The following is a 22,051-nucleotide window of genomic DNA, read 5'->3' as shown; positions in this document are numbered from 1 at the left end:
AGCTCTACACGAGCATCCATATGCGGAACAATGTGCGGCAGTTGGCGGGCTTGGTGGACAAGCTCCCTCCTGAGCAAGCTAAGCCATTTCAGGAGGTGGTCAGGCAGCTGAAGGCATGCAGAAAATTCCTGGCCAGAGGGTATATGATACCTTTGATGTTGCGTCCAGGGCCGCTGCTCAAGGTGTGGTGATGCGCAGACTCTCATGGCTGCGTGCCTCCGACCTGGAGAATAGGATCCAGCAGCGGATTGCGGACTCCCCTTGCCGATCGGACAACATTTTTGGAGAGAAAGTCGAACAGGTGGTAGAGCAGCTCCACCAGCGGGGTACCGCTTTCGACAAGTTCTCCCGCCGGCAGCCTTCAGCATCTACCTCCTCAAGTAGACGTTTTTATGGGGGAAGGAAGGCTGTTCCCTTCTCTTCTGGTAAGCGTAGGTACAATGCTCCTTCTCGACAGCCTGCGGCCCAGGCTAAACCCCAGCGCGCTCGCTCTCGTCAGTAGCGTGCGCCTCAGCAAGGCCCCACGGCTCCTCAGCAAAAGCAGGGGGCGAGCTTTTGACTGGCTCCAGCAGAGCATAGCCAACATCAACTTATCCGTGCCGGGCGATCTGCCGGTCGGGGGGAGGTTGAAAGCTTTTCACCAAAGGTGGCCTCTTCTAACCTCCGACCGTTGGGTTCTTCAAATAGTCCGGCAAGGATCCACCCTCAATTTGGCCTCGAAACCTCCCAATTGCCCACCGGGAGCTCAGTCCTACAGCTTTCCAGCACAAGCAGGTACTTGCAGAGGAACTCTCCGCCCTTCTCAGCGCCAATGCGGTCGAGCCCGTGCCATCCGGGCAAGAAGGGCTGGGATTCTATTCCAGGTACTTCCTTGTGGAAAAGAAAACAGGGGGGATGCGTCCCATCCTAGACCTAAGGGCCCTGAACAAATATCTGGTCAAGGAAAAGTTCAGGATGCTTTCCCTGGGCACCCTTCTTCCCATGATTCAGGAAAACGATTGGCTATGCTCTCTGGACTTGAAGGACGCCTACACGCACATCCCGATACTGCCAGCTCACAGGCAGTATCTGCGATTTCAGCTGGGCACACGTCACTTCCAGTACTGTGTGCTACCCTTTGGGCTCGCCTCTACGCCCAGAGTATTCACGAAGTGCCTGGCTGTAGTAGCAGCGGCGCTTCGCAGGCTGGGAGTGCACGTGTTCCCCTATCTCAACGATTGGCTGGTGAAGAACACATCCGAAGCAGGAGCTCTACAGTCCATGCAGATGACTATTCGCCTCCTGGAGCTACTAGGGTTTGTGATAAATTATCCAAAGTCCCACCTTCTCCCAGTGCAAAGACTCGAATTCATAGGAGCTCTGCTGGATTCTCGGACGTCACATGCCTATCTCCCAGAGATGAGAGCCAACAACTTGTTGTCCCTCGTCTCCCAGGTGCGAGCGTCCCAGCAGATCACAGCTCAGCAGATGTTGAGATTGCTGGGCCACATGGCCTCCACAGTTCATGTGACTCCCATGGCCCGCCTTCACATGCGATCTGATCAATGGACCCTAGCTTCCCAGTGGTTTCAAGCTGCTGGGGATCTAGAAGACGTGATCCACCTGTCCACGAGTTTTCTCAAATCCCTGTATTGGTGGACGATTTGGTCCAATTTGACTGTGGGACTCCCTTTCAAAATTCCTCAGCCACAAAAAGTGCTGACTACGGATGCGTCTCTCCTGGGGTGGGGAGCTCATGTCGATGGGCTTCACACCCAGGGAAGCTTTTCCCTCCAGGAACGCGATCTGCAGATCAATCTCCTGGAGTTACGAGCGGTCTGGAATGCTCTGAAGGCTTTCAGAGATTGGCTGTCCCATCAAATTATCCAAATTCAGACAGACAACCAGGTTGCCATGTATTACATCAACAAGCAGGGGGGCACCAGATCTCGCCCCCTGTGTCAGGAAGCCATCAGCATGTGGCTCTGGGCTCGCCGTTACGGCATGTGGCTCCAAGCCACATATCTGGCAGGCGTAGACAACAGTCTGGCCGACAGGTTGAGCAGGATTATGCAACCTCACGAGTGGTCGCTCAACTCCAGAGTAGTGCGCCAGATCTTCCAGGTGTGGGGCACCCCCTTGGTAGATCTCTTTGCATCTCGAGCCAACCACAAGGTCCCTCAGTTCTGTTCCAGACTTCAGGCCAACGGCATACTGGCATCGGATACCTTCCTACTGTATTGGGGGGAAGGCCTGCTGTATGCTTATCCTCTCATACCTCTGGTGGGGAAGACTTCGTTGAAACTCAAGCAAGACCGAGGCACCATAAGTACATAAGTAATGCCATACTGGGAAAAGACCAAGGGTCCATCGAGCCCAGCATCTTGTCCACGACAGCGGCCAATCCAGGCCAAGGGCACCTGGCAAGCTTCCCAAACGTACAAACATTCTATACATGTTGTTCCTGGGATTTTGGATTTTTCCAAGTCCGTTTAGTAGCGGTTTATGGACTTGTCCTTTAGGAAACCGTCCAACCCCTTTTTAAACTATGCTAAGCTAACCGCCTTCACCACATTTTCCGGCAATGAATTCCAGAGTTTAATTACACGTTGGGTGAAGAAACATTTTCTCCGATTTGTTTTAAATTTACTACACTGTAGTTTAATCGCATGCCCCCTAGTCCTAGTATTTTTGGAAAGCGTGAACAGACACTTCACATCCACCTGTTCCACTCCACTCATTATTTTATATACCTCTATCATGTCTCCCCTCAGCCGTCTCTTCTCCAAGCTGAAAAGCCCTAGCCTCCTTAGTCTTTCTTCATAGGGAAGTCGTCCCATCCCCGCTATCATTTTAGTCGCCCTTCGCTGCACCTTTTCCACTTCTACTATATCTTTCTTGAGATGCGGCGACCAGAATTGAACACAATACTCAAGGTGCGGTCGCACCATGGAGCGATACAACGGCATTATAACATCCTCACACCTGTTTTCCATACCTTTCTTAATAATACCCAACATTCTATTCGCTTTCCTAGCCGCAGCAGCACACTGAGCAGAAGGTTTCAGTGTGTTATCGATGACGACACCCAGATCCCTTTCTTGGTCCGTAACTCCTAACGTGGAACCTTGCATGACGTAGCTATAATTCGGGTTCTTTTTTCCCACATGCATCACCTTGCACTTGCTCACATCAAACGTCATCTGCAATTTAGCCGCCCAGTCTCCCAGTCTCGTAAGGTCCTCTTGTAATTTTTCACAATCCTGGCGCGAGTTAACGACTTTGAATAACTTTGTGTCATCAGCAAATTTAATTACCTCGCTAGTTACTCACATCTCTAAATCATTTATAAATATATTAAAAAGCAGCAGTCCTAGCACAGACCCCTGAGGAACCCCACTAACTACCCTTCTCCATTGTGAATACTGCCCATTTAACCCCACTCTCTGTTTCCTATTCTTCAACCAGTTTTTAATCCACAATAGGACATTTCCTCCTATCCCATGACCCTCCAATTTCCTCTGTAGCCTTTCATGAGGTACCTTGTCAAACGCCTTTTGAAAATCCAGATACACAATATCAACCGGCTCCCCTTTGTCCACATGTTTGTTTACTCCTTCAAAGAATTGAAGTAAATTGGTCAGGCAAGATTTCCCCACACAAAAGCCGTGCTGACTCGGTCTCAGTAATCCATGTCCTCGGATGTGCTCTGTAATTTTGTTTTTAATAATAGCCTCTACCATTTTCCCCGGCACCGACATCAGACTCACCGGTCTATAATTTCCCGGATCTCCCCTGGAGCCTTTTTTAAAAATGGGCGTTACATTGGCCACCCTCCAATCTTCCGGTACCACGCTCGATTTTAAGGATAAGTTGCATATCACTAGCAGTAGCTCCGCAAGCTCATTTTTCAGTTTTATCAGTACTCTAGGATGAATACCATCTGGTCCAGGAGATTTGCTACTCTTCAGTTTGCCGAACTGCCCCATTACGTCCTCCAGGTTTACCGTGAAGTCAGTAAGTTTCTCCGACTCATCCACTTGAAATACCATTTCCGACACCGGTATCCCACCCAAATCTTCCTTGGTGAAGACCGAAGCAAAGAATTCATTCAGTCTCTCCGCTACGTCTTTGTCTTCCTTGATTGCCCCTTTTACCCCTCGGTCATCCAGCGGCCCAACCGATCCTTTTGCCGGCTTCCTGCTTTTAATATACCGAAAAAAAATTTTACTATGTTTTTTTGCCTCTAATGCTATCTTTTTTTCGTAATCCCTCTTGGCCTTCTTTATCTGCGCCTTGCATTTGCTTTGACACTCCTTATGCTGCTTCTTGTTATTTTCTTGTTATTTTCCTTCTTCCATTTTCTGAAGGCGTTTCTTTTAGCCCTAATAGCTTCCTTCACCTCACTTTTCAACCAGGCCAGCTGTCTTTTGGAGTTCCGTCTTTCTTTTCTAATTCGCGGAATATGTATGGCCTGGGCCTCCAGGATGGTATTTTTGAACAGCGTCCACGCCTGTTGTACAGTTTTTACTCTCTCAGTTGCCCCCCTAAGTTTTTTTTTTACCGTTCTTCTCATTTTATCTTAGTCTCCTTTTTTAAAGTTAAACGCTAACATATTTCTCTTTCTGTGTACAGTTACTTCAAGGTCGATATCAAAACCGATCATATTATGGTCACTGTTATCAAGTGGCCCCAGTACCATAATGTCCCTCACCAGATCATGTGCTCCACTAAGGACCAAGTCTAGAATTTTTCCTTCTCTCGTCGGCTCCTGCACCAGTTGCTCCATAAAGCTGTCCTTGATTTCATCAAGGAATTGTATCTCTGTAGCGTGTCCCGATGTTACATTTACCCAGTCTATATTTGGATAATTGAAGTCACCCATTATTATCACATTGCCTATTTTGTTCGCGTCTCTGATTGCTCCGTTTTGGCCGCGTCAGATATGGTTCCCTCTTCTTCTGGAGTTGTCCTCCGAAGAACCGTGGAGATTGGAGTGTTTTCCGACCCTCATCACACAGGACGAAGGAGCGCTTCTGCATCCCAACCTCCAGTCTCTGGCTCTCACGGCCTGGATGTTGAGAGCGTAGACTTTGCCTCTTTGGGTCTGTCAGAGGGTGTCTCCCGTGTCTTGCTTGCTTCCAGAAAAGATTCCACTAAGAGGAATTACTTCTTTTTATGGAGGAGGTTTGCCGTCTGGTGTGACAGCAAGGCCTTAGATCCTCGCTCTTGTCCTACACAGACCCTGCTTGACTACCTTCTGCACTTGTCTGAGTCTGGTCTCAAGACCAACTCTGTAAGGGTTCACCTTAGCGCAATCAGTGCATACCATTACCGTGTGGAAGGTAAGCCGATCTCAGGACAGCCTTTGGTTGTTTGCTTCATGAGAGGTTTGCTTTTGTCAAAACCCCCCGTCAAACCTCCTGCAATGTCATGGTATCTCAACGTCGTTCTCACCCAGCTGATGAAACCTCCTTTTGAGCCACTGAACTCCTGCCATCTGGAGTACTTGACCTGGAAGGTCATTTTCTTGGTGGCAGTTACTTCAGCTCGTAGAGTCAGTGAGCTTCAGGCCCTGGTAGCCCAGGCCCCTTACACCAGATTTCATCATAATAGAGTAGTCCTCCGCACTCACCCTAAGTTCTTGCCGAAGGTAGTGTCGGAGTTCCATCTGAACCAGTCAATTGTCTTGCCAACATTCTTTCCCCATCCTCATTCATGCCCTGCTGAACGTCAGCTGCACACATTGGACTGCAAGAGAGCATTGGACTTCTATCTGGAGCGGACACAGCCCAACAGACAGTCCGCCCAATTGTTTGTTTCTTTTGATCCCAACAGGAGGGGAGTGGCTGTGGGGAAACGCACCATTTCTAATTGGCTAGCAGATTGCATTTCCTTCACTTACGCCCAGGCTGGGCTAGCTCTTGAGGGTCATGTCACGGCTCATAATTTTAGAGCCATGGCAGCGTCAGTGGCCCACTTGAAGTCAGCCACTATTGAAGAGATTTGCAAAGCTGCGACGTGGTCATCTGTCCACACATTCACATCTCATTACTGCCTGCAGCAGGATACCCGACGCGACAGTCGGTTCGGGCAGTCAGTGCTTCAGAATCTGTTCGGGGTTTAGAATCCAACTCCACCCCCCCTAGGCCCATGTTTATTCTGTTCCAGGCTACACTCTCAGTTAGTTGGATAAGTTGTTAGGTCAATCTCAGTTTTGTCCTCGCTGTTGCGAGGCCCAATTGACCATGTTTCTTGTTTTGAGTGAGCCTGGGGGCTAGGGATACCCCATCAGTGAGAACAAGCAGCCTGCTTGTCCTCGGAGAAAGCGAATGCTACATACCTGTAGAAGGTATTCTCCGAGGACAGCAGGCTGATTGTTCTCACAAACCCGTCCGCCTCCACTTTGGAGGTTGGGCCGCTGGACGAAAATGGTGTTAAAGGGGCGATCAGGGAGGACAAAGCCGTAGCGGAGAAATTAAATGAATTCTTTGCTTCGGTCTTCACCGAGGAGGATTTGGGGGGGACACCGGTGCCGGAAAGAATATTTGAAGCGGGGGAGTCGGAGAAACTAAACGAATTCTCTGTAACCTTGGAGGATGTAATGGGTCAGTTCAGCAAGCTGAAGAGTAGTAAATCACCGGGACCTGATGGTATTCATCCCAGAGTATTAATAGAACTAAAAAATGAACTTGCGGAGCTACTGTTAGAAATATGCAATCTGTCCCTAAAATCGAGTGTAGTACCGGAAGACTGGAGGGTAGCCAATGTTACTCCGATTTTTAAGAAGGGTTCCAGAGGAGATCCGGGAAATTATAGACCGGTGAGTCTGACGTCGGTGCCGGGCAAGATGGTGGAGGCTATTATTAAGAATAAAATTGCAGAGCATATACAAAAACATGGACTGATGAGACAAAGTCAGCACGGATTTAGTGAAGGGAAGTCTTGCCTCACCAATCTAATGCATTTTTTTGAGGGGGTAAGCAAACATGTGGACAATGGGGAGCCGGTTGATATTGTATATCTGGATTTTCAGAAGGCGTTTGACAAAGTGCCGCACGAAAGACTCCTGAAGAAATTGCAGAGTCATGGAATCGGAGGTAGGGTATTATTATGGATTAAGAACTGGTTGAAAGATAGGAAGCAGAGAGTAGGATTGCGTGGCCAGTATTCTCAGTGGAGGAGGGTAGTTAGTGGGGTCCCGCAGGGGTCTGTGCTGGGTCCGTTGCTTTTTAATGTATTTATAAATGACCTAGAGATGGGAATAACTAGTGAGGTAATTAAATTCGCCGATGACACAAAATTATTCAGGGTCGTCAAGTCGCAGGAGGAATGTGAACGATTACAGGAGGACCTTGCGAGACTGGGAGATTGGGCGTGCAAGTGGCAGATGAAGTTCAATGTTGACAAGTGCAAAGTGATGCATGTGGGTAAGAGGAACCCGAATTATAGCTACGTCTTGCAAGGTTCCGCGTTAGGAGTTACGGATCAAGAAAGGGATCTGGGTGTCGTCGTCGATGATACGCTGAAACCTTCTGCTCAGTGTGCTGCTGCGGCTAGGAAAGCGAATAGAATGTTGGGTGTTATTAGGAAGGGTATGGAGTCCAGGTGTGCGGATGTTATAATGCCGTTGTATCGCTCCATGGTGCGACCGCACCTGGAGTATTGTGTTCAGTACTGGTCTCCGTATCTCAAAAAAGATATAGTAGAATTGGAAAAGGTACAGCGAAGGGCGACGAAAATGATAGTGGGGATGGGACGACTTTCCTATGAAGAGAGGCTGAGAAGGCTAGGGCTTTTTAGCTTGGAGAAGAGACGGCTGAGGGGAGATATGATAGAAGTGTATAAAATAATGAGTGGAATGGATCGGGTGGATGTGAAGCGACTGTTCACGCTATCCAAAAATACTAGGACTAGAGGGCATGAGTTGAAGCTACAGTGTGGTAAATTTAAAACGAATCGGAGAAAATTTTTCTTCACGCAACGTGTAATTAGACTCTGGAATTCGTTGCCGGAGAACGTGGTACGGGCGGTTAGCTTGACGGAGTTTAAAAAGGGGTTAGATAGATTCCTAAAGGACAAGTCCATAGACCGCTATTAAATGGACTTGGAAAAATCCCGCATTTTTAGGTATAACTTGTCTGGAATGTTTTTACGTTTGGGGAGCGTGCCAGGTGCCCTTGACCTGGATTGGCCACTGTCGGTGACAGGATGCTGGGCTAGATGGACCTTTGGTCTTTCCCAGTATGGCACTACTTATGTACTTATGTACTTATGTCTTCCCTTGTCTTTGTTTTGCTACATACGGGACTGACGAACACGATCCTGTTCGGGCGGGAAGACGGCCGCGCATGCGCGGTGCGCATGGGCACGCGAGGACTAGCAAAGGCCTTTGCTAGTGAAGTTTCCGTTTGGAGGGGCTGCCGTGGACGTCACCCATCAGTGAGAACAATCAGCCTACTGTCCTCGGAGAATACCTTCTACAGGTATGTAGCATTCGCTTTATCAAATGCTGGGGTTGACGTGAGAGAAGGAAGCAATCTGGGTTGCATGACATTTCAACTGTGACAGAGAAACTTTGATACATATGTGTCATAAGTGTGACTGTATAGAAGGCCACCTGTTCCTTCCAAACTGCATGGTTGTATGGTAATGGGGGGGGGGGGGGTGAGGCTGAGTGGGCATTTCTGTTGAGGAACAGAAATGCCCATCCAGCCTCAACCCCCCTTACCATACAGCCCCACAGTACAGAGCTGTCTAAAAAATAGGTATATTGTCTAGCACTAGCGGTTTGCGAAGTACAAACTTGCAGATAAGCATAGGCAGCGCCTAGACTATTGTTTGCTCTCTGTTCAGCAGACAACCTTACCCACAACCAAACAACATTGGTGAGGGCCAGGAAGGAGCTACAAACAGCTGGGTCATCTTTTCACATTGTATCAGGAAGACATTTTAAAGAGGCACCAATGAAGGGAATGCAAACTTCCAAACCGAAACAGCAGCTGGGGACGTTTATCATTTTCACCCATAATCAAAAGTAGGGCGTCCAAAACACAGAGCAGCTGGAGACGTCCATAGTTCCTACTCATAAGCAAAATTAGGACGTCCAAATCGGCAGAGCAGCTGGGAACGTTTATGGATTTAGCTCATAATCGAAATTAGGATGTCCATCTTGGGGACATCCATCCCACTCTTACATGGACGTCCTTGGGACAGTATTTAAACGTCCTTCTCAGTATTTAAAATTTTTTGGATACCATTGTCAGAATGGCACCAAAACAGGCACCCACCCACAAGGGTAATTTCAGTGAACTTGAAATCGAACTGCTAGTGCAAGAAATAGAAAAAAGGAACACACATCTCTGCTCCCAGGGGCTAGAGGCTTTCTGCTTCAACAAAGGGGAGAGAATAGGAGGCAGTGAGGGACCGGGTCAATGCAGTCTTCTACTGTGGCAGGTATAAGACTGCAAGCGCAAGTGGCGCCGGCTGAAGCGCGATATGAAGCAGAAGGCTGGTGCCAACCCCCTAGCAGATGACACTGCTGCCTTGACCCCCCCTAGAGCACATTGTTAATGGGCTCTTGCCCCAGGAGGGGATCCACGGCATTGGGTCCCTTGACACATCAGCACAGCCTGAGGGCTTAGGTAGGTTTACCATTAGGAAGCTGTGGCATCTGTTGTGTTGCACTACACTCTGTTTTCCACAAGTGGGGGACAGTGTGGTGCTCCTAAGTAGGGGAAGGGGTGAGAACACCACATGTAATACAAATCACTATTCATTACAGACCATGACACGGGGAGTTGGCAGGTGGAGGGGGGAGGGTTTCCAGCTATGCGTGTGTAGGTTACTACTGTTTCACAGCTTTGGGGGCCTTCCCTTCTCCCTCCTCTTTTCCCATCACCAAACTGTGCATATCTGCTTTCCACATCTCCGTGCTGTAGCCACTATGTCCTCTGCCCTCCTTCCACAGTTCTATGTCTACCCACCTGCCTGTGTGGCTCTTTTGCACATCAGTGCCTGAAGTACACTGCGCTCCTTGTTTCCAGCTCTGTACCATGTACAATGACATCTGTGGGTTGCCTGCCAATCCCATTCCTCACCATCTGTTTGCTGAGTCTTCACGTGTGGGGCTATGTATATGAATGCTGCAAAACAAAAGTGAGTTATTTTAACCAACACACTTCCTCCTCTTTTGCTGTGCAGGTGATGATAGCCAGTCAAATGCAGAAGCTGGCTCTAGTGGCCACCAGCCCCAGCACACTGAAGAGCAGACAGAGCAGCAAACCAGTGGGCCTGGAGGTGTGACTGCACAAGAAACCACGCAGGAACACTCACATGGGGTGGAACCACAGGACACAGCAGAGGCTCTCCCTCCCCCACCCACAGCCTTTGCTGATGTTGGCACAGAGGAAGAAGATGCAGAAGGGGGGTCACATCCTGAGCATAGGCCATCTAGCCAGAGGAGGCAGCTGCTGCGCCTTGCAACCCAATTGCCGGGCCACAATGTGTAGCTCGAAGATTACCGGCGCCAGAAATTGGAGCTGCAAAGGGAAGTGGTACAGGCCCAACAGGAAGCGGTACAGCAGTTCCAACGGCTGGAGCAGAGCATCGATGGCCTACGGCATGACCTCCAAGCACACACTACAGCCCTGATGCAGCAACAAGTGCCATCTCCTTCCACCAGTGCACAGCAACCACCGGCAAAGAAGAGGAGGTTGAGATCCTCAGCCCCCCCCCCCCCCCTCAGCCACTGGTCCAGCAGCCACCACACCAGCTCCCCTTCTGGGTCCTGTGCCCAGGTTGCAGGGCAGAACACAGACCACAAGGTAGCTGGACTTCCAGCCGAGGCAGCAGTCTGTCTTGTTGAGAGGACAGTGGGACCTCATCAGGGGAGGACTCTCAACAGAGTTCCCCAGCAGCACCGACAGCTGGACTGCCACCAGCTGCTCAGGAACATGGTGGGAGGGGTAGGAGGGGATGGGGCCAGGGGAGGGGGCAGGGAAAGTAGACAAGAATGTATGTGATGGAAAATGCTGGGGGGTAGGGGAGTATGGATGATGGTGGTGGGAAGGGGTGGTGGTGGTGTGTAACTAGTATGTGCTAGCAATAAATGTTTACTTACTCTCACACAAAACTTGCCTCAGTGAGTCTTTGCCTGGCTTGGACCCCCAGCTGATGGGCACTCTACACTCTTCTGGGAGGGCCTGTCCTCTGCGCAGGGCCAAATTATGTAGCATGCAGCAGGCCATAAAGACCTTAGCCACCTTTTGTGGGCTGTACAGGAGCTCCTTTCCAGAACAATCAAGACTTCGGAACCTGTTTTTAAGTTGTCCAAAGATGCGCTCTATGATGCCACGTGTGGTCCGATGTCTGCTGCTGTAGTTCTCCGGCCCTGTTTGTGGGTGCACTATGGGGGTCATGAGCCAACTCCGCTGTGGGTAGCCTCTGTCACCTTTGGGGAGAAGCAGGATGAGAAAGATGAGTGTGTATTGTTTGCAGTGGGTACCTTGTGGAGGTGGGGTGGAAATAGTGGGTTGTGGAGTGAGCTGGAGGGGAGACAGTGCTGAGGGTTGCCCGGTGGAGGAGCTATAGTTTTGGCAGATCCATGCTGCACTTACCTAGGTGCCATCCACCAGTGATCTCCCCTCGGTCAAACCTGCGGAAGATTCCTGAGTGCTGCAATATGTATTCGTCATGGGTTGAACCTGGGTATCGGGCACACACGTCTAGAATCTCCCCCTGGGGGTCGCACACAACTTGCATATTGAGTGAGTGGAATGCTTTCCTGTTCCTAAAGGTGGCCTCTCATGCCCGGGGGGGGGGGGGGGGGGGGGGTCTGAGTGCGACATGTGTGTAGTCAGTGGCGCCTATGACCAAGGGGAAGCGAGCTACGGCGTCACCCATGTTGTTCTGCAGGGCCTGGGGGGTGGTGGGGAAGGTGATGTACTCTGAGCTGTGGGTAAGAAAGGCATCAAGGAACTGGGTGAGGCAGCTAGAAATGGAAGGCTGGGTGAAGCCCGTGTTCACAGCTAGCACAAACTGGAAACTCCCAGTGGCCAAAAAAGAGAAGCAGTGATCTTGAGGTGCACAAGGATGGGATTGTTCCTACGGGTCCTGGGCTGCAGGAGGGGTTGGAGCTGCTCACAAAGGTGCTGAATGGCAGCCCTATCAAAGCGGTACCTAGTGAGACACTGCAGGTCAGTAAGGTCTAGGAAACTGCTACGGGGACTGAAAACTCTGGGGTGTGAGTAGCTCCTGCAGTGCCTCTCCTCTTCCTCCAACATGTGAGCCACCTGTGCATTTAGTGCCTCCATTTCCCCACACTACTACTACTACTTATCACTTCTGTAGCGCTACAAGGCATACGCAGCGCTGTACACCATACATGAAAAGACAGTCCCTTCTGAAAGAGCTTACAATCTAAATAGGACAGGCAAACAGAACAACTAAGAGGTAAGGGAATTAAAGAGGTGGGGATAAAAGGGTACAGGGCAAGTGAGTAGTGGTTAGGAGTCAAAAGCAGCGTTAAAGAGGTGGGCTTTTAGCCTGGACTTGAAAACGGCCAAAGACTACAGGTGCAATGCAGTGACACCAGTGCTCACCTCTCCCTACCAACCCAACACACCACCAAGAAACCCAAGCTGACACTCTCCCACCACCGACAAACAATGCAGTCACACACAGCACAGCCAAACTTCAAGCACTCTCTCACCCACTACACACTGTCCTGCCACTCACTCTCCAAGCAGCAACCAACAGTCTTCACAAACAAACACACAGCAGCAGCAGCAGCACACAGGACAAAGACAAACACAGAAAACAAACAGGTAAGGGAATGAAATGTGAACTTTGGGCCAGTGAATGGAGAGGGATTGAGGGAGGGGATGGGGAAGATAGAGGAAGGAGTAGTAGTGTCTGGGGTTGGGGGCTAGAAGGGGTAGGGAAGCTGAAAAGGTAAAACACAAAAGTGGCAGGTGAGTGTGAAAATGTTCTGACTAGGTCACACAGGTAACAGGTACTCAGAACTCTCGGCTTTCTCTCCAAACAACGATTCCGCCACTGTCCAACTCCACAAAATCGCTAATGGGTCTAAAGACGACTTACCCCTTACCCTAAATGCTTTTATATCAGGTCTAACTAAAGACGTCCATGTTCCCACCAATTTGAAAGCATTTCGCTATCCGTTATTCGTTGGAGACGTCCATCTCTTAATGCCACCCAAAACATGCCTCTAGCAACGCCCCCTGTGGAGACGTCCATAAATGGACGTCCTTGTGCTCAGGACGTCTTTACGGCCCTGTTTTTATTATTGGATTTGGATGACTTTCTTTCACAAGGACATCCATGTGCCCTTTATGTCATGTTTTGGACGTCCTCCTCTTTCGAAAATGAGCCTGATAGTGTATCCAGACTGCCCATCCATGCCATCTACTATCCCTTCCTCTCTAGACATTCTATGTGCTTGTCCCAAGCTTTCTTGAATTCAGGTACAGTTTTTGTCTCCACCACCTCTACTGGTAGGTTGTTCCACACATTTACCACCATTTCCATGAATAAGTATTTCCTTAGGTTACTCCTGAGTCTGTCCTTCATCCTATGCCCCCACATTCAAGAGCTTCCTTTCTGTTGAAAGACTCACTTCCTGTGCACATATGCCACAGAGGTATTTAAATGTCTCTATATCATCTCCCTCTCCCATTTTTCTTCCATAGTATTCATGCTGAGGTCTTTTTCACCGTACACTTTATGGTGACAACCAGGGGCATAGCCAGACTTTGGCGGGAGGGGGGTCCAGAGCCCGAGATGAGGGGGCACATTTTAGCCCCCCCCCCATGCCACTGACCCTTCTGCCACTTTTGACCCCATCCCCCGGCACCGCCACCACTTTTGACCATCCCCCTGGTGCCGCCAACCCTCCCATTTTGACCCCCTTTCAACCCCCCTTCCCCCCGCCGCAGTCAGATACCTGTGCTGGCGGTTGTCCCCAATACCCGCCAACCAAAGTCCTCTTCAGCGTCCGTCTCCGGGCTGGCGCATTGCTGCAGCTGATCTGGAAGGATTCTGTTCTGAGTCATCCTGACGTCCTGGACATTCATACGCCGCACGTAGGAACGTGCAGGATGTCAGGACGACTCACTCAGAACAGAATCCTTCCAGATCAGCTGCAGTAATGCGCCAGCCCAGAGACCGGCGCTGGAGAGGACTTCGGCTGGTGGGGGTTGGGGACCCGCGCCAGCATAGATACCTGACGGCGGCGGGGGAGGGTTGGCAGTGGCAGGAAGGGGGGGTCGGCAGGAGGGGCAGGGCCAAATCTGAGGGGGGCCATGCCCCCGTGGCTCCACGTAGCTACACCCCTGGTGAAAACCACTGACTATTTTAGTAGCCGACTTACGGACCTACTGCATCCTGTTTATATGATTTTGGAGGTGCAGTCTCCAACACTTTACACAGTATTTTAAATGAGGTCACACCACAGACTTATACAGGGGTATTATCATCTCCTTTTATTCTGCTGGTCAGTCCTCTCCCTATGTGCTCCTTTACCCCCATGGCTTTTCTATCTAATCACATACAATCATCCCCAAGTCTTGATCCTCTTTCATTCACAGAAGTACTTCACCCCTAAACTATACCAGTCCCCTAGCGCAAATGCATGATCCCGCATTTTTAGAATTAAATCTTTGCTGCCAAATTCTGGACTATTCTTTAAGCTTCACTAGGTCCCTCCTCATGTTATCCACACTTTTCAAAGATTTTGCTATCACCTGCAAGGGTTTCCTGCTAATAAATAGAGCTTGTGAGAAAAGAGAGGTTTTTAGCTGTTTCTTGAACCTAGAGATATCAGTGACCAAACACAAATGCACTGGCAGATTGTTGCATAGCAAAAGGCTTGGAATAGAAAAGTGTCTTTTCTTGTATTGGTAAAATGAAATTTTGCCAGAGATGAGAGTAAGAACTATCATGTCCCATCCAAGCTCAGTGTCGGTGAGAGCCAGTAGATTTTTAATACCTGGGTTATATATAGTGTGGAAACACCATTCAGAACTCTGTAAGTAAGAGTCAAGATAAACTAGATTCTATATTAAATAGGGAGCCAGTGGATACTAATCGAAAATGGAGTAATATGCTCATATCTAGATAACCCAGTCATCAAACTGGCTGCTGCATTTTTAAAAATCTGAAGTGCCTTAGCATTCACTTACGAACTACCCAGGCAGAAAGTATTACAATAATCTAACTTTGACAGGACAAAACATTGAACAACTGTCCTGAAGTTGCTGGCATGGCACATAGATTTTTCATCTGATTCATGAAATCCACAATTAGCACCGGGCAGACAAATCACCAAGCGAGACTCATGTCCACCAGCCACCCAACTCTCTACAACCTATTGATTGAATTGCCAGCTACAATGGCATTCTTCCCCTTTCTTCCCAGGCATATATCTCTAGAGATTCATCCTTGGTGAGATAGGATATTGCATCATATGATCAGTTGGTCCTAGCTTTGGGATAGTTGCTTACCTCAACAAGGTGATCATGTTCTTCTAGGTGACCTTTCTCCTCCAAAGCAACACAGGGACTGCCAAATTGGAGATGATAGTATTCAACCATATCGCTGAAGGTCTCCTCTGTACCTCTCTGTCTGCCAGGAACTCTTTGCAAGTTGGTAGACACTTGTCCTAAATGACTTAGCTGCTATTGATGCAAAAGGGGCTTCCACGAAAGGGGTGTGAATGCTTATGGAGTTGAGACTTGGTTTCTTGTTCTTAATTTTGAGTATTTCTAGAAGTGTTTATCAATATTGGAAATTTACTATATAGATAGTGAAATGAACTATTGTAATACAATTTGAACTATTTTTAGACAGCAGAATTTGAAAAGTGTACAAAGGCATGAAGACTTGTGAAGCAAGGTATGCTGTATATTATAGAGAAAAGAAACTTGTAAAGAAAACTCTTCAACACTTTATTGTTATGTTCTGATAGAAGCATTTCAGTGGAGACTACTTTTTAGTTTGTTGCACTGAATAGCAGTTTAACTTGACAATGTAAAATTAAAGTAATTCCTTGTTTAACTTTTTTTTTTTTTTTTACATCTAGGAGAAATCTAAACTAGAAAGTGAACTGGTGAACTTAGAGTCACAGCTTCTAATGTTGAAAGAAGGATGTGCCGAAAGGACAGAGAAGATAGAAGATATTCAGAAGAAAATGAATGAGGTAGCCAATTAATATGCTTTAAAGCTTTTAAAAGTAGTAGGTAGAAACATGGTAAATGACAGTAGAATAAAGATCAACTGAACCATTTAGTCTGTCTGTCTTATTCTCTTCATACTGCTAAGTATACATCCTACTACTACTACTACTACTTGACATTTCTAAAGCGCTACTAGGGTTACGCAGCGCTGTACAATTTAACATGGAAGGACAGTCCCTGCTCAAGGAGCTTACAATCTAAAGCTTACAATCTAAAGACAATCTAAACAATCTAAAGACAAGTGTACAGTCAAAAGACAAGTGTAGAGTCCGTCTGATAGGGCATACTATATTTCACGAAAGGTTAGGTGCCGAAAGCAGCCTTGAAGAGGTGAGTTTTAAGCAGAGATTTGAAGATGGGTAGGGAGGGGGCTTGGCGTAGGGGTTGAGGAAGATTGTTCCAGGCATAGGGTGAGGCAAGGCAGAATGAGCAGAGCCTGGAGTTGGCAGTGGTGGAGAAGGGAACTGAAAGGAGGGATTTGTCCTGTGAGTGGAAGTTACGGGCGGGAACATAGGGGGAGATGAGGGTAGAGAGGTAGTGAGGAGCTGCAGACTGGGTGCATTTGTAGGTAAGGAGGAGAATCTTGAATTGTATGCGGTATCTGATCGGAAGCCAGTGAAGTGACTTGAGGAGAGGGGTGATATGAGTATATCGGTTCTGGCGGAATATAAGACGTGCGGCAGCGTTCTGAACGGATTGAAGGGGGGATAGATGGCTAAGTGGGAGGCCGGTGAGGAGTAAGTTGCAGTAGTCAAGGCGAGAGGTAATGAGAGTGTGGACGAGAGTTCGTGTGGTGTGCTCAGATAGGAAAGGGTGAATTTTGCTGATGTTGAAGAGGAAGAAGCGACAGGTCTTGGCAGTCTGTTGGATATGCGCAGAGAAGGAGAGGGAGGAATCGAAGATGACTCCGAGGTTGCGGGCAGATGGGACGAGGTGGATGAGGGTGTTATCAACTGAGATAGAGAGTGGAGGAAGAGGAGAGGTGGGTTTAGGTGGAAAGACGAGGAGCTCGGTTTTGGACATGTTCAGCTTCAGGTGGCGGTTGGACATCCAGGCAGCAATGTCGGATAAGCAGGCCGATACCTTGGCCTGGGTCTCCGCGGTGATGTCTGGTGTGGAGAGATATAGCTGGGTGTCATCAGTATAAAGATGATACTGAAAACCGTGAGATGAGATCAGTGAGCCTAGGGAGGAGGTGTAGATTGAGACGAGAAGGGGTCCAAGGACAGATCCCTGGGGAACTCCAACAGATAGTGGGATGGGAGTGGAGGAAGATCCATGAGAGTGTACTCTGAAGGTGCGGTGGGAGAGATAAGAGGAGAACCAGGAAAGGACGGAGCCTTGGAACCCAAAAGAGGACAGTGTGGCAAGAAGTAAATCATGATTGACAGTGTCAAACGCAGTGGATAGATCGAGGAGGATGAGGATGGAATAGTGGCCTCTGGATTTGGCGAGGAGCAGGTCGTTACAGACTTTAGAGAGTGCTGTTTGTGTCGAGTGTAGAGGTCGAAAACCAGATTGAAGTGGATCTAGGATGGCATGAGAGGAGAGAAAATCAAGGCAGCGACTGTGAACGGCGCGCTCAAGAATTTTGGAGAGGAAAGGGAGGAGAGAGATGGGGGCAGTAGTTGGAGGGGCAGGTAGGGTCAAGTGATGGTTTTTTTTAGGAGAGGTGTGACTACAGCGTGCTTGAAGGTGTCAGGGACAGTTGCAGTGGAGAGAGAAAGGTTAAGGATGCGACAGATGGAGGGGTTGACAGTATGGGGGATGGTGTTATGTTTCAACTTTTTTATTGTAATATCGTAATAACAGACCATTATGCAACACCAAAATGAGTATATATACATCACAGTCAACTAGATATATCATCAACAACATGTTTTGTAATAATTTCCCCCCCCCCATGTTCCCCTTTCTCCCCTCCCTCCCTTCCCCCATTCCTCCCTTCCAACAAGCTGATATATTTTTGTGATATTATTAACAAAGAAAAGGAGTATCATCATTTACATAATAAAGTATAATAGCATCAACCTCCAATGTCTTATGTGTTTTCATTTGTTATCCTCCAGTTTCGGTTATATATTATAACCAATATCACATCTTGATCATACGATCCCCCTCCCTCCCTGTTTACCTATAAATGAGTCTTCTGTTATCACAATTGACACCCAAAAAATATATATATAATATTACAGAGTGTTAAGAATTCGACTTCTCCCTCTGTGAGTCATCCCATCCAGATAACACCCCCAGATTTTTAGAAAGCGCTCTTTACGCTTGTATGTCCCTTTTGCCTCTCTCGCCTCCCAAGTTAGCAATTGGTGTACCTGGTTCCGCCAGTGCCAGAAGGTCGGAGGGTGTGCAGAGGTCCAGTGCTGCATTATGCATTTCTTGGCAATGAGACATGTTTTGCGGCATAGCACAATTTTATCTTTGTTTAGCCTGGGAAAGGTGTCATGTTTATCTAGCACTAGACATAGAGGGTTCAATGCTATATCACAATTGACAATTGTAGATAGAAATACGGCTATGTGTCTCCAGTATTTTTTTATTGCAGGGCACGCCCATATCGCATGATATAGCGTATTATCTGCCCTCTGACATTTCAGGCAGGTAGCGGTATGGATGCCCCCTGATTTGTATAATTGTGTCTGGGTAAAATAAGCCCTATGTAATATGCGAAACGCACATTCCCTAAGGTTAGCCCCTCCCACTATTTTGGGTATATCCTGTATTTGTTTAACAATATTCCAACCTGTCAATGCTCTGCCTATATCTATTTCCCATTTCTGACAGAGTTGACTAAACTCTCTCTCAGGCACCAGTCCCCACAATTTCAGATGTATACTGGAGATTGACGGCACCTCCTCAGCTATTTCTTCGAAAAATTTTCTAATTTTCTCACCTAAGTATTTCTTAATCTCATCTGTATTTAGTGTGCGCACATAGTGCAAGAGTTGGCTATGCGCAAAATGATCCCTCCATTGTGCATTAGTTTGCATTTGTGTTACTGCTTTGATATGCCCATCAACCCCCAATATATCCTGCATGGTTGCTATGCCATTTCTTTCCCATGTGGCAAAAGTTTGATTCTCTATCCCCGGCACAAACATCGGGTTGCCCCTAATAGTTAATAGCTCGGTATTAAAGGGGTCTCCCCCCAGAAGTTTCCCTATATATCTCCACGCTTCCCTGGTAGGCTGGAGCAAGACACTATGTTTAAATCTATGTGGGATTATCTTATTCTGGGTATGTAATAACGCTAGATAATTATATGGGGCAAAGTACACTGTCTCATACTCAAGTGGTGTATGATCTGATATATTCATTACCCAATCTCTAACCTGTCTTAGCAAGCAAGCCATATTGTAGTATTTAATATTTGGGATCCCCATTCCCCCTTGTCTCCATCCTCCTAGCAGGAATTTCATTTGAAGTTTGGCCCTTTTCCCAGCCCAACAGAATTTTCTCAGAATTTTATAAAAGTGTTTTATGTCAGTCTGCTTGAGTTTTAGTGGTAGGACCTGTAAAACTTACAGCCACCTCGGCATTATCACCATCCTTGTTAAACATATCCTCCCTGTCAAAGATACCGTAAGGTTTTGCCAAGAATTTAGCTGGTGCATGGTCTGCTCCTTGAGTTTGCTAACATTTAAATCATATAGATCTCTTGTTTTTACCGGTAATAAAATGCCTAAATATTTAAAATATTTAGTTGCCCGCTTTAAAGGGAAATCTATGGGCCACAGACTATGGGCATCTGTATTTATAGCTAAGGCCTCTGATTTGTCTAGGTTTAGCGTGAATCCCGAGTAGTCTCCAAACTCCCTAAAAATCTCTAATACATTACCCAGCGCTTCTCTTGGGTTCTTTAAAATAATTAGCAAATCATCTGCAAATGCAGCCATTTTGAACTGCTGATGTTGTATGTCCACTCCAGGCACTGCTGGGCATTCTTGAATATCCCTAATTAGAGGGTCTAAATATAATGCAAATAGTAAAGGCGATAACGGGCAGCCTTGTCTCGTTCCCCTGCCTATATGAATTACCTCAGATAAGTTTCCATTGACCATTACCTGCGCTAGAGGGTCTGCATATAAAGCTTTAATCGCCTATACAAACTCTCCTTTTATACCATAGCCCTCCATCACCTCATATAAGAAAGACCATTCCACTTTATCGAACGCCTTTTCAGCGTCGAAACTAATCATTAAAGCTTGTTCATTAGTGTGCTCTAGATATTCCAATGATGTCAAAATTCGTCTGAGGTTCTTAGCAACCGACCTACCCTGCACAAAGCCAACTTGAGCTTCATGGATTATCTTTGGTAGAACACGGCCTAGTCTATTTGCTAATATTTTTGCAAATAATTTTGCTTCATGGTTAATAAGCGATATAGGGCGATACGATTTTACTAGTTGCGCATCCCGATTGGGCTTTGGAAACACAATTATACGCGCTAGATTTAAGTGTTCAGGTAATGTACCATTTGTTATCCATTCTTTAAACACTTTAGTTAATGTAGGTACAATCGACTCTCCCATTAATTTATAAAATTCTGCTTTGTATCCATCGGGGCCTGGCGCTTTACCCATCTTGCTATGTCCTATAGCCCATGTGATCTCATCCTCACTAATCTCCACGTTCAATAGATTGCGATCATGTTCATTTATCTGTGGGATCGTAAGGTTTTGAAGATATTGCGTGCCTGATAGTCCTTCTTGTTCTGTTGAGCTATATAAGTGCTGATAATATGTTTTAAATTCCTGTCTAATTCCTTTATTAGAATGTATCAAATTGCCCTCTTGTGTTTTTATACTAGTGATATTTCTGGAAGCGTATCTAGGGGCAATAGCTCTTGCTAGAAGTTTCCCTCCCTTATTCCCAAATTTATACAATTGGAATCTATAATATGTTTGGGATTTCACTTCCCTATCATGTAGTAAGGAGTTAAAAGCCGCCTGTATTTCTAATATCTCTTGTCTAAGCCGAGGGCAAGGATTTAAGCCATAATGTCTATTCGCTTCTCTCAATTGTTTCTCCAGTCGCAGAATTTCCCTATCTCTTGCACGCTTGTATTGGGTAGTAAAACTGATAGTTTCTCCCCGCAAGACCACTTTTGCAGCTTCCCAAAAGCTAGTTGAAGTTGGTACTGTGTCCTCATTAAAATGTTTATATTCTGCCCATTTCGTTTGTAAATGTTCTCGAAATCTCACATTATTTACTAAATATGTTGGGAACGTCCACCCCCGAAATTTCTCTTCTTCCCCGCCCCCTATCCAATTCATATGTACCGTGGCATGATCCGAGATTACGCACGGTCCTATATCAGCGTCTCTAATTGTGGGAAATAATGTGCTTGATGTTAATAGGTAGTCAATCCTGGAAGAGGTACCATGAGCTCTTGACATATGTGTATATTCTCTGATCCCAGGATGCAACGTCCTCTATATATCTATGAGATCTAGTGTGGTGCATAATTCAGGTAGTCCTCTATTTTGTGTTCGGTGGATTGTTGCCGGAGGGTGCGATCGGTCTATTTGTGGGTCCCAGGTCATATTAAAATCTCCTCCCAATATTATTGGTATTGATTCTAAACGTGCTATTTTTGCCACTAGTTTTTTGTAGAATTTAAGATCTAGGACATTTGGGGCATATATACTGCCCAGTAAGAGTTTTTGTCTATTAATTGTAACAATAGCTAACACATATCGGCCCTCAGGATCCTGAATTATCTTATGAATGTGGTTTGTTATTCCTTTTCTAACTAGAATTGCTACTCCCCTTTTTCTCCCCACTGCTGCTGTTGACATACA

The 22,051-nt window shown here is 47.1% G+C and overlaps 1 protein-coding gene across 1 annotated transcript in view; it reads left to right on the top strand.

Moving 5' to 3' along the window:
- Positions 1-22,051, top strand: part of SMC1B (structural maintenance of chromosomes 1B) — a 1,336,696-nt gene that overhangs the window by 661,223 nt on the left and 653,422 nt on the right. The window contains exon 14 of the mRNA XM_030213853.1: positions 16,082-16,198. Within this exon, the coding sequence (XP_030069713.1) occupies positions 16,082-16,198 (117 nt within the window). The remainder of the gene's footprint in view (positions 1-16,081; positions 16,199-22,051) is intronic.

This window comes from Microcaecilia unicolor, chromosome 9 (assembly GCF_901765095.1).
Source record: "Microcaecilia unicolor chromosome 9, aMicUni1.1, whole genome shotgun sequence".
Taxonomy (NCBI): domain Eukaryota; kingdom Metazoa; phylum Chordata; class Amphibia; order Gymnophiona; family Siphonopidae; genus Microcaecilia; species Microcaecilia unicolor.
Note: the sequence above shows the minus strand (reverse complement) of the source record. Positions and strands in the feature narration are given on the sequence as shown.